The sequence below is a fragment of the Equus quagga genome, chromosome 2 (genome assembly GCF_021613505.1).
Source record: "Equus quagga isolate Etosha38 chromosome 2, UCLA_HA_Equagga_1.0, whole genome shotgun sequence".
Classification (NCBI taxonomy): domain Eukaryota; kingdom Metazoa; phylum Chordata; class Mammalia; order Perissodactyla; family Equidae; genus Equus; species Equus quagga.
Genome location: NC_060268.1, coordinates 77,743,327 through 77,758,388, shown reverse-complemented (window position 1 = coordinate 77,758,388; position 15,062 = coordinate 77,743,327). Strand labels below are relative to the sequence as shown.

Genomic DNA, 15,062 nt, shown 5'->3' with positions numbered 1-15,062 from the left:
AAACTATAGCTCTTTCTTTTTTTTTTAACCTGTTAACACTTTATACTCATTTTCAAACTAAGGACAGAGTTGACCCTATTAACCTGCTGTCAGTAGGGCACTGGTTTATTTTTCCTATTTGTGGTATTAGGTTTAAGCTATTCCAGGTATATGTGTCTCACTTACAGTGAAGTCTTGAGCCAGAGAGCAAAATGAAGCTAAAAACAAAATGAAAAACCCAGCCAAATATGCTAGTGTTTCCACATCTGGGCATCTGTAAATGCCTTATATTTAGTCTACATGTACCTACAGAAGCCTGCAAGAAATAGACAAATATACAGTAAGTATTTTGGGAAATTAAGGAATGACTATATGAAATGTACTTACCATAGTTAGACGACATTTCAATCAAAAGTTAACAGTTAATATTCAAATATTTAATCAGAGAACAATTACTATTATAAAGAAAGACCTAGGAGGTAAAAGTGTATAACACTTTACAAATCAAAATAGAAAATAAGAACCAAGGAAAAGTTCAGGATTTTTAAGTTAATCAAATGAATGCCAGGACTTGTAAAAACCAAAATTATATGGAACTATTGTTTTCCACTAAGAACATAAAATAGCAAGAGGGTTATTAAAGAAAAACTTTATCAATATGTTCTCTATTCCAACTGTACTAGAAATTTGAAATTTGAAACTAAAATTTGATTTTTTTGGGAAAAAACTAATTGGTTAAAAATACTGTAAAATGTGTAGCATTTATAAGAGTATTTGGTAAATAATTAAGTTTTTCTCTTTATGATTGATAAAAAAGGGTATATTTGCTTTGACAAGCAGGTTAAAGGATTTGGAAGAAAGGAAACAATTACTCTCTTATTGAAAGGAAATAAGCAAAGATCACGGAAGGTAAACAAAGCCAGGTGACTTAATCTTACTAATTCTACCCCTCAAGTCCCAATATTCTCCTGAAACTTTATTTTGAATTTTATTGTAATACCTTCCAATGCTATATTAATCATTTCTTAATAATTTTATTATAATTTTTCCACACCTGTGCTTTATGTAATAATATGTAACACTTAGCACCAAAGCCTTGATATAATTAAACAGTGTACAAATAAAACTCACCTGTAATGGCATTGGGTCATCTGTAATAAAGGAAATTTTGAAGTTACTGCATACCAGCTTTCCCCACAAATCGTACTGACTTGTGTCCGTTGCAATGCATTTTCTCACAAAATTGACTTCATTTACAACAATTTCTCCTTTAAAAAAAGAAGAATATCATTGTGTGAGCTATGACTACACCACAAAATGTCAACAGTCACTGTGGGACCCGGAAGAACTATTTCATGATGATGATAGTAAGAAGGAACACTGAAGGCTTAGCAGGTACCAGGCACTGTGAGTTAACAGATCCTTATGAGGGTGACACTAACAGTGTGTTCTGCCCTGTTTGTAAGATACAGAAACTGAGACACAGAGAGCTTGCAGGTCTGAGATGGTTCAGCCGAAAAGGCTGAACCCGAGTCTGCACTCTTTACTACTATGCTCTACTGCCCCACGTTATTTATTTATTGAAAGGCATCCTGGAGAAGAAATAAACTATACTCTCTCCTTCAAAGTATTACTTGATGGAATATTTGTGTTTTATTAACATGTGACTTGATCTCCCAAACCAATGTCTTTGATTCCTTTTGTAAGGGATGAGAAACAGAGTTCAGCCTTAACCTCAAAATTAATAATGCAATCTGTTTATTTTAAAATATATTCCATAAAGCCACACTGAGTTTCCCTCTGCACTCAAATTATAACTGAGTTGGCAATAAAACTTTAAATATTGTTTTAGAGTTAAAAGTGAAGATTAAAGAAATTAATACAGGAAACAGTGTGCTTGGAAAAGAATAATTTTCTATAATTAACTGAAAGCTTGGTCATTATTAAACTTTACTTTCAAGATCTAAAACTCAACTAGACCCTGGGACATTTTTAAGCAATTAGTCTCCAGGGTCAATGGTAGAAAAGTTAGAGTCCTGATCTACTCTATCTACTTCTATCATTATAAAAACCTTTAACCTTTAGTGATGGATAGAACCTGTTTGTGGACAAGCCCAAAACACCTACCAATTCAAGAATGCAAGCACAGTCTCAAAACAATCCTCTCTCTTAACAAAAATGCTATAATAAATTTGAATCGCAATAATAACTTTTATTCAAAATTCTTAAAAATAAACAAGACTAGTTTTAAGAACAGTACCCTAATATTTACTTGAGGATTAAATTTAAACTTGCTTATTTCAAATTCTCACCTCAAACCACTTGAGTAATTTTCCACTCTGAAGAAAAGCCTCCTTCATGTGGCCTATGGGGCCTTGCACCTCATGCCCTCCACCACTGTCCTCCTCACCCCACTCTCCAGCCCCAGTACCCTTTTAATCCCTCCTAGGGACCATATACTGCTTCCATCCAGGGTCTTTGCACATATTGTTCCCATTTCCTGGAATATTCTTTCCTTCTCCCTTAACTTTCTCAGGAATGCCTTTTTTTTTTTAAACCTCTCTGCCTAGATTAAACTCCTCAATCACAGCATCAAATACTTCTAAGTCCTAGTGTTTATTACAGGTACAATTTTATATGTATTTTTTAAAATTAATGCCTGTCTCACCCTCAGGATCATACGCTCCATGAGGGTAGAAGACGGACTGATTTTTGCTCAATGCTGAAATCCTAGTTCATAGAAGACTGCCTAGCACATGGTAGGTGCCTAATAATGAGTGCTGAATGTGTGAATGAATGAAATCTTCATTACTCCTGGTTCACCAGACAACTACCACCAACTGAACAGAGGCTGTTCCTGACAGAACAGAAACCAGTCATTTAACACGGCCAAGCAGCCAAGAGGGTTGGAAGGTAAGTGCTGTAGGGCGTAGGGTAAACTTAGGTCAAGTTAGGAAGTCACAGGACTGCCACTGCTTGCCTACTACGTGCACAGAGAGCTGTAAAGTCTACCAACAGGAGTTCCTCAACATTTGTCCTGTCCAATTCTTTAAACAACCCACAAGGTAAGAAAGACAGATGAGGGACCAAAGAGGTTAAATCACTTTCCTAAGATTTAAGAGATAAATTTGGAACATAAAACCAAGTGTTCTGATTTCAAATCCAAAACTTGCTTCTCTATACTTACATAAAATTAGACGTATTGTATTGAGATAAGCGAGCACCAAAGCTGAATGAAAGATTTGAAGTACTAGTCCTAACTGGATTCTAATGAGAAAAAAATTAAGACTGACAAAACATACATTGAAACTCATCAAATAATTCAAATACATAAAATTTGAATCTTCTATAATTCCTTGGACACAACGCTTACCAACTCCTATAACAGAATCTGGGCTCCTGAATATTCAACCCTCTCTCCGCACCAGGAAATCTTAGCTACCAATTATAAGAAGGCCCTTAACTTGAAACAGCTAAATGAATTATTCCCAATTCATATAGTTAGAGGACATATTCCTGTAATACTGACTTCTTTATATTAAAACTACTGGCTTACATCACTTCATGCTGTGCCACTTTTCTTAACTGGCCAACTCATCCAAACAAAGACTCTCAAAACAACACTACAAAAATGCATCCAGTTGTAACACTTATGATTTACACGTATTTCTTATGTATGTTATACTCAAAAGTTCACTTAAAAAAAACAACCACCATAGCACAGGACTTCAGGTTCCTGAGAAGGGGAGCAGAAGTGATAACAAAAGAAAGAGACGGGCTTGTGAGACAGGACATTATGGCCTCACTAGTCCCATCAGCCAATTTATGAGGTACACACTCAGGGACAGCCCTTCTCTAGCACCTGAGAACCTGATTCTCTTACTGATGGCACAAGTGTAACATGTCAAGCCCATGAATGCAGTGAGAACGAGACAAAGATAAATAGAGGAGAATGCATTTAATCGTTCCAGAGGTTGGCCAACCACAATCAGTGGGTCAAATCCAGTCCTCAATTTTTATAAATAAAATCTTATTGAAACACAGTGACACCCATTCGTTTGTGTACTGTCTGACTGCTTTCACGGGGCAAAGGAAGAGCTGAGTACTTGCAACAGAGACCTTAGGGCCCACAAAGTCTAAAACATATACTGTCTGGTACTTCACAGAAAGCTTGTCGACTTCTGTGCTAGGGATGGAAACTTAAGTGACAACTCTTAAAATTATGTGAAATAGGCTTAGAAGATGCATTTTAGGCTCTTTCTGTCAGAGGGCAGGTATTTTCAATCCATAATGGTTTGGTGCTCTCAGAGAGTTCCAGAGGCCCACTCAGCTGTGATGAGGACCGACAATGTTCCTCCTGGAATGCGTCTGTGAGAATCAAGTCAAAAGACTCCTTTCTTTTCCCCCCAGTGAGCTGCAGCACTCAGCAAAAGTGCTGCAAGCCCACTTCTAACTGTTCCACTACCCATGCTCCATCATAAAATAGCAAAACAAATCACAAATCTATGAATGAACTCTGTGCTTCGTTGTTTTGATGTGCGAATTGCTAGAATTAGGATGGGAAAGATTAGGGCTAGTATGCCGCCCAGTCTGTTGGGGATGGAATGCAGGATGGCGTAAGTGAATAGGAAATATCATTCTGGCTTGATACGTGGGAGAGTGCTGAGAGGATTATCTGGGGTGTAATTGTCTGGGTCTCCTAGGAGCTCAGGCGAGAACAGGACTGGGGTGAGTAAAAATAGAATCAGGAGCAGGAATGCCAGGATGTCTTTAATTGTGTAGTAGGGATAGAATGGAATATTTTCTATGTCGCATGAGATTCCTGATGGGTTGCTGGATCCTGTTTCGTGGAGAAATAGTAATGTACAATTACCAGGGCTGTAATAATGAATGGTAGGATGAAGTGGAGGTGAAGAATCAGGTGAGGGTGGCTTTGTCTATGGAGAACCCACCTCAGATTCATTCGACGAGGGTGGTGCCAGTGTAAGGGATGGCCGATAGGAGGTTGGTGATGACTTTGCTCCTCCGAAGGATATTTGGCCTCATGGTAGGATGTAACCCATGAATGCAGTGGCTATTACTGTAAAGAGTAGAATGATTCCCATGTTTCATGTTTCTAGGAAGGTGTAGGAACCATAGTAAAGGTTTTGTCCTACGTGAATAAAAAGGCAGATGAAGAATATGGATGCTCCATTGGCGTGGAGATAGCAGATGATTCATCCGTAATTCACATCTCAGCAGATGTGGGTAACAGATGAGAAAGCAGTTATCATGTCTGATGTGTAATGTATAGCTAGGAATAGGCCTGTTAGGATTTGCAGAATTAAGCAGATTCCTAGGAGGGAGCCAATGTTTCATCACGATGAGATGTTTGATGGGGCTGGCAAATCGATGAAGGGGTGGTTGATAATTCTGATTAGTGGGTGGGATTTTCAGATGTTGGGATTTTCGGATGTTGGTCATTAGTGTTCCTGTAGTTGAAATACAATGATTTTTCATGTCATTGGTCGTGGTTAAATTCCATGTGGGAATAATCATGATATGTATTGTGTTTATTTTGAGTACTATCTCTGTGATTAGTTTTGCAGGTTTTTCTTCAAAACCTTCGCCTTTTTATGGGGATTTGGTGTTAATTTTGAGTGGTGGAGTTGGCTGTGGTATTGTTAAAAATTTTGGGGGGGTCCTTTTCTAATCTGTTGGTCTAGAGTAGAGCCTGACATATTAGCATGAATTCAGGTTTATCTTAATATATGTACAGATGGAGAGATACAGAAACAAAAAGAGATGTGTGTACACATGGGTTAATACAGATGTGTGTATTTTCTATTCTGCCCCTGAAAAGGCCTAAAAGCAATGACACTCCAGCAACAAAGCACATTCAGCATTCAGATCTTGGTATTTAAATACCATTCTGCAATAAAAGGAACCAGGGCTCCTTGGATAAATGGCTGATTACAGGGCTGGGGCAGAGGAAAGAGGAGATGAGTCCGGAGCCTCTGGCAGTTCCAGAATGCCAGGAAGTAAAGAAGAGGAAAAAAAAAAAAAGAAAAAACAGAGAGAGAGAGGGAGAGAGGGGACATTTCAAAAGGATTTAAGAGCCAACATGAAAGAATTCATCAGTCCATCAGTAAAGATGGTGAAACTGTCACAGATTGAACAGACTAAGGAGACATGATGGCTAAATGCAATATGGTATCCTGGATGGGATCCTGAACAGGTAACAGACATTAGTGGAAAAACTAGGGAAATGTAAACAAAAGTTAACACTATTGTTAATTTCTTAGTTCAGACAAATTTACCAAGGTTATATACGATACTAACAATAAGGGAAGCTGGGTGAAGAGTATATGTTAACTATCTATACTCTTTTATACAATGCTTTTATAAATCAAAGTTTGTTTAAAAATAAAACTACTTAAGAAAAAAGTCGACAAGATATACAAAATTAGCAACAACAAAAGTAAAATAGGGACTCTCTGGGCCGTGGTCTTTTAAGGAAAATTAAGTGTCATGCAACTTTCTCTTAAAGTGGAGAAGAGAAATGAGCCCTTGGGAGAGAAAGAAGAGAACTAGGGAAGAGAGAGAGGGGAGGAAGATAAGGAGGCTGTTTCTGGGGAGATGCTATCATTGGGTCTTATTATTCTAAGCATACGATTAAATAAGTGTCAAGTTAACCCGGCTTGAGTTTTATCTGGTAACACCAAATTCTGTTCACATAGAACCAGTCTGTAAAATATGTGGATCATGTAGCAAACTGTCGGCTCACAGAACAGTTTTCTGCTTATAATTCTATAAAAAAGAAGGAACACTGGGTAGAAGCTGTCATAAGCCACCACCATGTAGTTCAACACCATGAGCCAGAAAACCAGTTTAAAGATGGGAAAGAAAAAGAAGACACAAAGTGGCCTCTTCCTATAGAGGACAGATACATAAATAGAAGAGCACTGAGACTGCTCTTGCTACATTTTCAATTAGTGACCTGAGGAGGGAACTCATAACAAAAGCTTCAACCATGGAGTTTTCACTGAGACTCTCCTGCACTTTTAGGCAGTAGAGCCAGTGGTGCGTGAGATGGCTCACAGTGGCTCACAAGAACGACAGAGCTCATCTCTCCCAGCTCTGCGCTCAGTGCTGTCAAGTTGACAGCCTGCCATCAGCGTGATGGGAGGATTTTCACCACCAAGCACTTTCCACCACAGCACTGGTGGGAAGCCACAGGGAGGCCTCACGGAAGATAAAGAAAGTAGGAAATTAGCTTCAGTGTGAGGTGAGCAAAAAGCACCATAGAAAAAACTATCTAAATTAGAGATGAAGGGCCAAGAGTTTCTACTACAACCTGGGAAGGAATCAAGAAATCATCAAAGTTTTCTCAAGACCCTTCCATCTGTAAAGACAAATAAGAAAGGAAATATTAAAATTAGTAAATCTCCAAATGGTATACCTAGGAAAGTTTTTAATTCCCTGAGAACCAAAAAATTATGTCATATTATCTGTCATCCTACCTCAAACATTTAGGAAGTCAATATATGTTTGATAAATAAAAATAATTTTCCCATAAATTTTAACATGGAAAATAGTTTCAGACAAAGCCTCACTGTGCACAGTGGCTAATTAACCTAGGGAACACATATAGGCCAAAAGTATAACTCACTCCATGCCAGTACAAATAATGACTGACTGTCGCAGGTCCCTGGGACTGAGGGGATTCCTGGCATGCGGGACTTTCAGCACTAAAACCAGACAGTCACGGGCAAACTGGGACCAGTTGCCACCTCAGCTGTAGACAAATTCAGGAATTAAAATGGCCTAAAAGTTATTAAGGGAAGTTGAAGCTATGTAGGAGACATTTGTGTTTACAAGATGCCTGATGCCATCACTGGTACTAACTGGGTCCAATTCCACAGATCACATGCGATACAAAAAAGCATATAATCCAGTGCCATGTCCAGTAAATGCCACCCATGATGGGGGCAGGAAGAAGGTTAGCAGTGCAGACCTCAGGAAGAGACTAAAAGGAAATCTTGAAGGCGGAGAGGGTTGAGCTAGAGAGAATGTGCGAAAACAACAGGAACAATGTCTTAAATAAGGAAAAGGCATCCGGGAAAGAACAAGGAAACAGCCTGACTGAAACAAATATCAATATTGGGAAACAGTGCAGAGGTCAGCAAGGTGGAGTGCTAGCAAACTGTAGAGGTTAAAGAACTCGGATTTTACTCTGTTTAAGTAGGATTTTATTTTCGGAGGCTCGTGCAGACTTTCCGAGCAGGAGCTGCAAGGCACAGATAGACTGAGAGTGAGCAGTGAGGAGGTGAGGAGCAGAACGCTGGCCTAAGGGACTGCAGCAGCAGCCTAAGGAGCGGACAGCTCCAAACACTCAGAAGGTTCTGGAGAAGGTACAAACCTAATGCTAAGACACTGCAGTCACTAACACTGTGCACGGTTCCAAGGGTGAGTTACAAGTCCTCTGGTCTTTCAAAAACAACATATCCATGAATTAAAATACTACCAAAAATCAGTCTACAATCATCTCTAAAGCCCAGCTACAAAAAGGTAACAAAAAACAAAACAAAACATAAAACACTCCAAAGAAAAAGTTTTTACCTTTAAGGGATTCACAACTCAATTGAGGAAGTAAGGCTCACAGAAAGTCAGAAAACAACAGTGCATACATGGTCCAAAGAGTAAACATGTAAGAAAAACAAACAAGACATCTATCCAACAATGGTTATTTTCATTTTCCAGATGGCTCACGGTCATATGCTTTTCTGATTATAAAAGACTCTGACAATCAGTGCATTCATTATCGATCTAATACCTAACCTCAATAATGGAAGGGCTGTTGGCATTGTAGATGGGAAGAGGGAAACAGCTGAGCAGACACACAGCCTTAGCATGGTGGCTGAGGCTTAGCAGGCAGTTAAGATTCAGAGTACAAGTCATTTCTTGACCTCCCTACCCCTACCCCAAGGTCTGATGACCTTCCTCTGAGCTCTCACAACCTCTGTTCTCCTCTACTGAAGCACCTCCTCAGTGAAGGAAACTGTCTAAAGGGAGGACCCTATCTTTCAGCTTTTTACTCATCTACCAAGCAGCATGCAACATGCCTTCGATATCTGCTAAAGAATTAGCTCATTATTGTCAGCCACAGCATTTCAACTCATTCTCCCTCCCATCTCACAATACCTTAAAAAGACCTTGCCCCAGAGTTAGAAGAGAGAAAAGGCCATTGAGCCCAACTCACTGCACATCTCACATCCTCAAGACAAGGCTGCTGGCATTCCACCAGCCGCTGCTTCAGCACAGCCAGCGATAGGAAGCCCACTGCCTCCCAACACATTCCATTTTCTCGCAGCTAAAATTGTCTGAAAGTTCCTCCTCAGGCTGGGTCAAAATCTGTCACTGCTATGGAAAGGGCAGAGCCAAGGACAGAACTCCCTTTACCACACTAGAGAACTCCCCCTACGCTGACATCCAATCCACCCTGTATCCAGTTCCAAAGCATAAATCTGCACCTCAGTGTCACCGGTACAGTGAGGCAGGCCCTGCTGCTTAGTGGTAAAGGCACAGCCTGGGAATCAAGCTCAGAATTCTGGCTCTGCCCTTAGCAGCTGTGCAACACTGGGCAAGTCACTTAACCTTGGCAACTATAGCTTCTCATCTGCCAAATAAAGATAAAATTGGGACCCACCTGATAGGGCTGTTATGAAGAATGACCCGTAAGCTATATATTAGTTAAGGATCTCACTTGAAAGTGTCAGAACCACGTCTGGAGCTAGCTTAGCAAAAAGAATTCTGTGGCTTTTGTGTTAGTTGGACTTCAAGGAAAATGGAACCCAGGAACTTGAACGCCATCAGAACTCTTCATTGGTGTTTTGCCTCTGCATCTTTCAAAGTGTGACTTCACTCTTTTGGACAGGTTTTCTGGAACTATGGCCACTGGCAGGATTACCAAAAAGGATCTCTTCCCTTAACACCAACCTGAAAATATCCAGAGGCAGACCTGTGCTCGTGCTTGCAGCCAGGAGGTGGGTTACTATCCTTGCTGGCCGCACTAGAACCCAAGGCCGGATGGAGATGGGGAAGACCAATTTGTCAAAAGAGGGAGTGAACATTTTCAGAAGACAGCAGAACGACTTCCAGGCAGACAAAATAACTGATGTTCTCTGTGTGAGTGCTCATTAAATTGTACCTATAATATTATAATAATCTCATCAAGTAGCTTCCAGTTTATATTCCACAAACCAGGTATACTACAAAAATAATTCAGGAAACCAACAGTAAAAGGTTCTCAACCCACTATTTTCTAACTTAACTTTTTTAAAGCTGCAGCTACTATCATCATTTAACAAAAGAACATTCTATACCAATGAAGTTGGAAGGACATAATCTCAGAATAAAGGACACTCCTTTAAATCAAATCTATTTAGCTTTATGAAAAAAGATGCATTTTTCTTAATTTTCTCAATTTGACCAAGGACTGGTAAAAACTTCATCCAGGTCTGATGCCAGCCAGGCCCTGGCTGCAATTTGGGAACCACAGGTCCAGGTCACAATCTTCTACCTTGTCTACAGGCAGGCCTTGCTGCGATCCAGGCACACTACTCCTCCAGCACTTTCCACATCTTGCACAGAGCCAGGCATCCAGTAGATACTGACATGCTCACTGAACTGATCCACCAGTCCAGCAGCTATCAAAAAAGACATGAGCATAGCCTGGCAGTACTTGCTCTCAACAAGTACATGCTGGAACATATACACACACACACATACACACACACACACACACACACACACAGACATTTTAAAATTCATACTGTCCTTATTTTCAAAAGGATTAGGGTAATTTTACACATTTGCAACACAATCATTAAAAGAATGAGATTTATGTAATGATGGGAAGTTGACGAGAAAGCCTAGGAAGAGGCTAGCTACTTTTGAGAGGGTACTATATTTCACTTTCAGACTCACATATAATTTTCTTGAGAAGTGTGGCTCTAGGAGAGAGCAGAGATGCATGGCATAAAATCACTCTTCCTCTTACTACTAAATCTGAGAGTTGGTCTGTGCGTATGCACGGCTATGGTAGCAATTTAAGCAGGTAGTCTGAAGGGTCCTTGCATTCAGTCATTCACTCAATCAACATCTCAATGCACTATCTTAGACATAAGAGCCACAAAGTTGAATCAGGTACAATCTCCATCTCAAGAAATTTCATGAACCAGGGAAACTGAAAATTACTAACATAAACCACAATCTAAATTAAATTAGTAGTCAGTTTCTTCTGTTGTCTTTGTTTAATAAAAGATGAAGATCATTTTAAACTTAGCCTTGTTAAATTCCAACAGAGCACTGGGTAACTGTAAACAAGTAAACAATTCTGCATTCTAATTTTCACCTGCTTATTGGACTAAAAGTTCAAATCTTGGGCAACTTAAGTAGGATACCCTAGAACCCAAGGTGTTATATGGCAAAGCATAACATGCAAGGATCTAGCTCTGAACAATTACTTGTTGTTCTGTGTGCCTGTGTAAAGCCACAGGTGACCTGGCTAAGTCTTCTCCTACTTTCTCACCGTATTGAAGGCCAGAACCATATTATTAAGCCTTCTTAAGGAAAGCCCTAGCCTAGCCCAGGTCTTTACATCATCAATGCTTCAGTTACATTCCACTTGTCTTCCAGATTTCATGGGTAGAGTAGTAGACCGCAGGCCAAAGAAGAAGCTACAGAGGTTCCAGCAGTAGTCAGAGATGCGACAAGAGAGGTGAAGCAGGAAATGGAGGCTATCACATAAAGAAACCAGGAAGAGTGTGAGAAAGCCAGGATAAGAAGGTAAGAACAGAAAGGGTCAGGAAGGAAGGCAAAAGACACACTAATTTAGGATTGCTTAAATGTTCTCTAAGGAATAGGGTAGGGGCAAATAGAACGCTGGGTGCCAGAGCCATATGTGTGCAAATACAGAGCCGATGCAAGAAGAATTAAGGCCGATTAGAAGATCCAGATTTAGTTGTGATTTCCAGGTCAAGTCAACCACTTACAGTCAGGAAATGGGTTTACATCTTCCCCAGAAAACTCTGACTTTTTGGTAGAAAGGTAAGTTTTTAGTTAATTCTACAGAACAGATAATCCTTCATTGTAAAGTTCTTCAAGCTTACTGACATTTAGTAACACTTTTCATAAGCATACTTTAAATACCAAAGTTAAGTTAAAAAACTCTAGCATTACCTTTTGTAGCAAAAACCATGTTGTTTATTAGTGTCAAATCATAATGTCAGAAGCGGGGAATCAAAGCCTAAGAACGGGGCCTGTTCAGACAAAGTAAAGGAGCCACAGTTCAAGAGCTCACGGGCATTCACTTAGGAGGAGAACTCTTTCCCACAGCTGACTTTTCAATGCCTGGAGTGACTAACACTAACAGCACACACACTGGGAGCAAAGGTTACTTATTAATGCTATTGTTCACTCTGAGGAAAAGTACAAAGGATTATTTAGCACACACAGTTTGGCTAAAAAGCATTAAAAAAATCAAGAGAAAACATTTATAACTAACTCCTATAATAAAGTTCAAAACAACTTTTAAGACTTGGCATCTATAATATGGAACCACAGATCGATGTTTTTAATATGTTTGTTCCTACTCAATATTTAAAAATTTAAAGCACAAAATTTAAAGTTTCTACATTTGTTCAATTACTACCCATAAAGTTCTATCATTTTAGTAGATTAAGCATTAAGTAATGACTGAGATTTTTAGATATTGATAGTGGCCATACAAACTGGCATCTGATTATATTTCAGGTTAAAACAGGCTTTCCTAAGAATCTGGCTACTTCCCCCAAAAAACATAGTAAAAAACTCTTTTCCTAATTATTAGACAGTTGTTATACAATTCAAAATATCAATCAAATAATACTTTATATGTTTTAAAATTAAACTCCTATCTACCACCAATCCCTGCCTCTACGTCCAAGGTCCTCTGAGATAATTATGTTCTAAATTAGCGCTTCTCCACTGGGAGGAAATGTTGCCCCAGAGGCAAAAAACAAAGTTTTGGCAAAATCTGGAGACATTTCCATCACAACCAGGAGATGGAGAAGGGGGTACTACTGGCATCTAGTGAGCAGAGGTCAGGGATGCTGCTAAACATCCTACAATGCACAGGACAGCCCCTACAACAAAGAATTATCTGGTCCAAAATGTCAACAGTGCCTCTGCTGGGAGCCTCCATTCTGAACTGAAACAAGTAAATTTGCAAACACAGCTGACACCTTCAAAAAACAACTGCCAAGTAAGTAATCCAAAGTTCACTAAGCTTTGTTATTGGTATAAAGACCCAGACACAATAAAAGTTGCTTTTCATACTACCAAAATAATGGTTTGACTATTAATCACTAATGCATGAAGTTGCAGACGGACATCAAGGGCAGAGTACTTTCACTACCTAAGCAATTAATCATTGCTTTAAAAAAGAACATTTCAGAAGACCAAAAAGGAAATGAGGTAGTGATATTCTTGACAGTTTTCTATGATGCTTAAATTTTCAAGGACAAACACCAATTCATCATTACTTTTTAATGCTGTTTAGTTCTAACCAACTTTTTCTTTTGCCCCCTCAGTCGTTACATTTTTTGCTAACGTTTAAAGTAAATAGAGGAGAAAAGTTAACCACATGGTACTAGTCGGCAGAATAACCTGCGACCAAAACACATTACTAAACTATCTGTTAGAACTCTGTTTACCTGGCAAAAGGACTGGCTCCAGTTTTTTAATCTTCGGTTCCGAATTAATCTTATCGTCAGTCTGAAATATATTAGCAAAATAAATCAAAATTAAAACTTTTTCCCTTTCGTGAGATACTAAAGCAAATTTTGTTTTCTAAATGATGATATACGTGACAGACACGGATTCTGCACCCCCCACCTTAAATTCTTTCACATATTTACCGAGGTCTTTTAAGATCTGCTCATTATCGACTTGGGAGTCTGACAACAAAAATATTATAACTACCTATGCCGCTTCCAGGTGTTCAGATTTATGGCAGATAAGTAGCCTCTCCTACCAGGTGCCCACAAGCGAAGTGATCATGCTGGCGGTCACAGTGGGGAGCGAAGAGCTAAGGGAATCCAGCTCCGAACGCTCCTTTGGGTCTCATCACACCGAAAAACTAAGGACCACAGGTCTCCAGGCAGAGAATGGCTGCGGCAGTCTTACAACTTTCTACCGAGTCAGTGGGGGCTCCCAAGAAGGTGCGTCTCCTCGCGCCGGGGCTCCGGCAACCGCAGGCTGGGGACAGGGAGACGGGGTAGCTTCCCGGGGTTCCCTTGCTCCCGGGGGCCGGCCCGGCGGCTCCCCGGAAGCGCCAAGGAGAGGGGCGCTCGCGGGGAGGGGGTTGTTTACCTGGGGCGGCGGCAAGAGGTAGGACCTGAACGTGGGTCTGGGTGGCTTGAGGGAGAACATGGTGCCGCCGCCTTTTCGCGTCGGTCGGGTCGCAGCCCAGGACCCACCGCAGGCTAGCGGCAGCGCTGACACCTCCCGACGCCCGCGGGCTCAGAGCTCTCCGTGAGGCCGCCCAGGCCCCGTCTGCGGCCAGCCGGGCCGGGCGGACTGACAGGCGGGGACACGGCGCAGCGCCCGCCCGAGCGGGGAGGAGCCGGGGCCGAGTCGGGCCGACCCGGGCGCCGGGGCCCATCCCCGGAAGGGGCCCAGTGCCCCGCCCCGACAGACGGCGTGCGCAGGAGCGGCGGCCGGCCGCTCGGCTGCGCTGGCGCCGCAACGCCAAGCTTGCGCCGGGCGCCCGCAGCCGGGACCTCAGCGAGGGCGCCGGAGGGAGCGGAGCCCGGTAGCCATCTTGAGAGCGCGGCCTTGGGAGGGTGCTCCTACGGCGGCCAGCAGGGTTCACGGCGCCGCAGGGACCTACGGCGGCCCGCGGGGGTCAGGGCAGCCCGCGGGGACCCCTGTGGCGCTGGGCCCTGTCTGTCAGACTGCCGCGCAGTCCTTCTCTCGCTGGGACAGCTCCCTTGACTGCTGGTCGTTAGGCACCCAGCTCGCGCATCATTGCTTTCTTAAGAAGTCAGGAGGAGCCCGGA

The 15,062-nt window shown here is 41.4% G+C and overlaps 1 protein-coding gene across 1 annotated transcript in view; it reads right to left on the bottom strand.

Moving 5' to 3' along the window:
* Positions 1-14,814, bottom strand: part of MTMR10 (myotubularin related protein 10) — a 48,880-nt gene extending 34,066 nt beyond the window's left edge. Inside the window, exons 1-3 of the mRNA XM_046652372.1 lie at positions 14,374-14,814; positions 13,716-13,776; positions 1,111-1,247 (exon numbers count right to left, since the gene is read on the bottom strand). Coding sequence (XP_046508328.1) covers positions 1,111-1,247; positions 13,716-13,776; positions 14,374-14,433 — 258 coding nt within the window. The 5' untranslated portion in view covers positions 14,434-14,814. The remainder of the gene's footprint in view (positions 1-1,110; positions 1,248-13,715; positions 13,777-14,373) is intronic.
* Between the last annotated feature and the right edge of the window lie 248 nt (positions 14,815-15,062).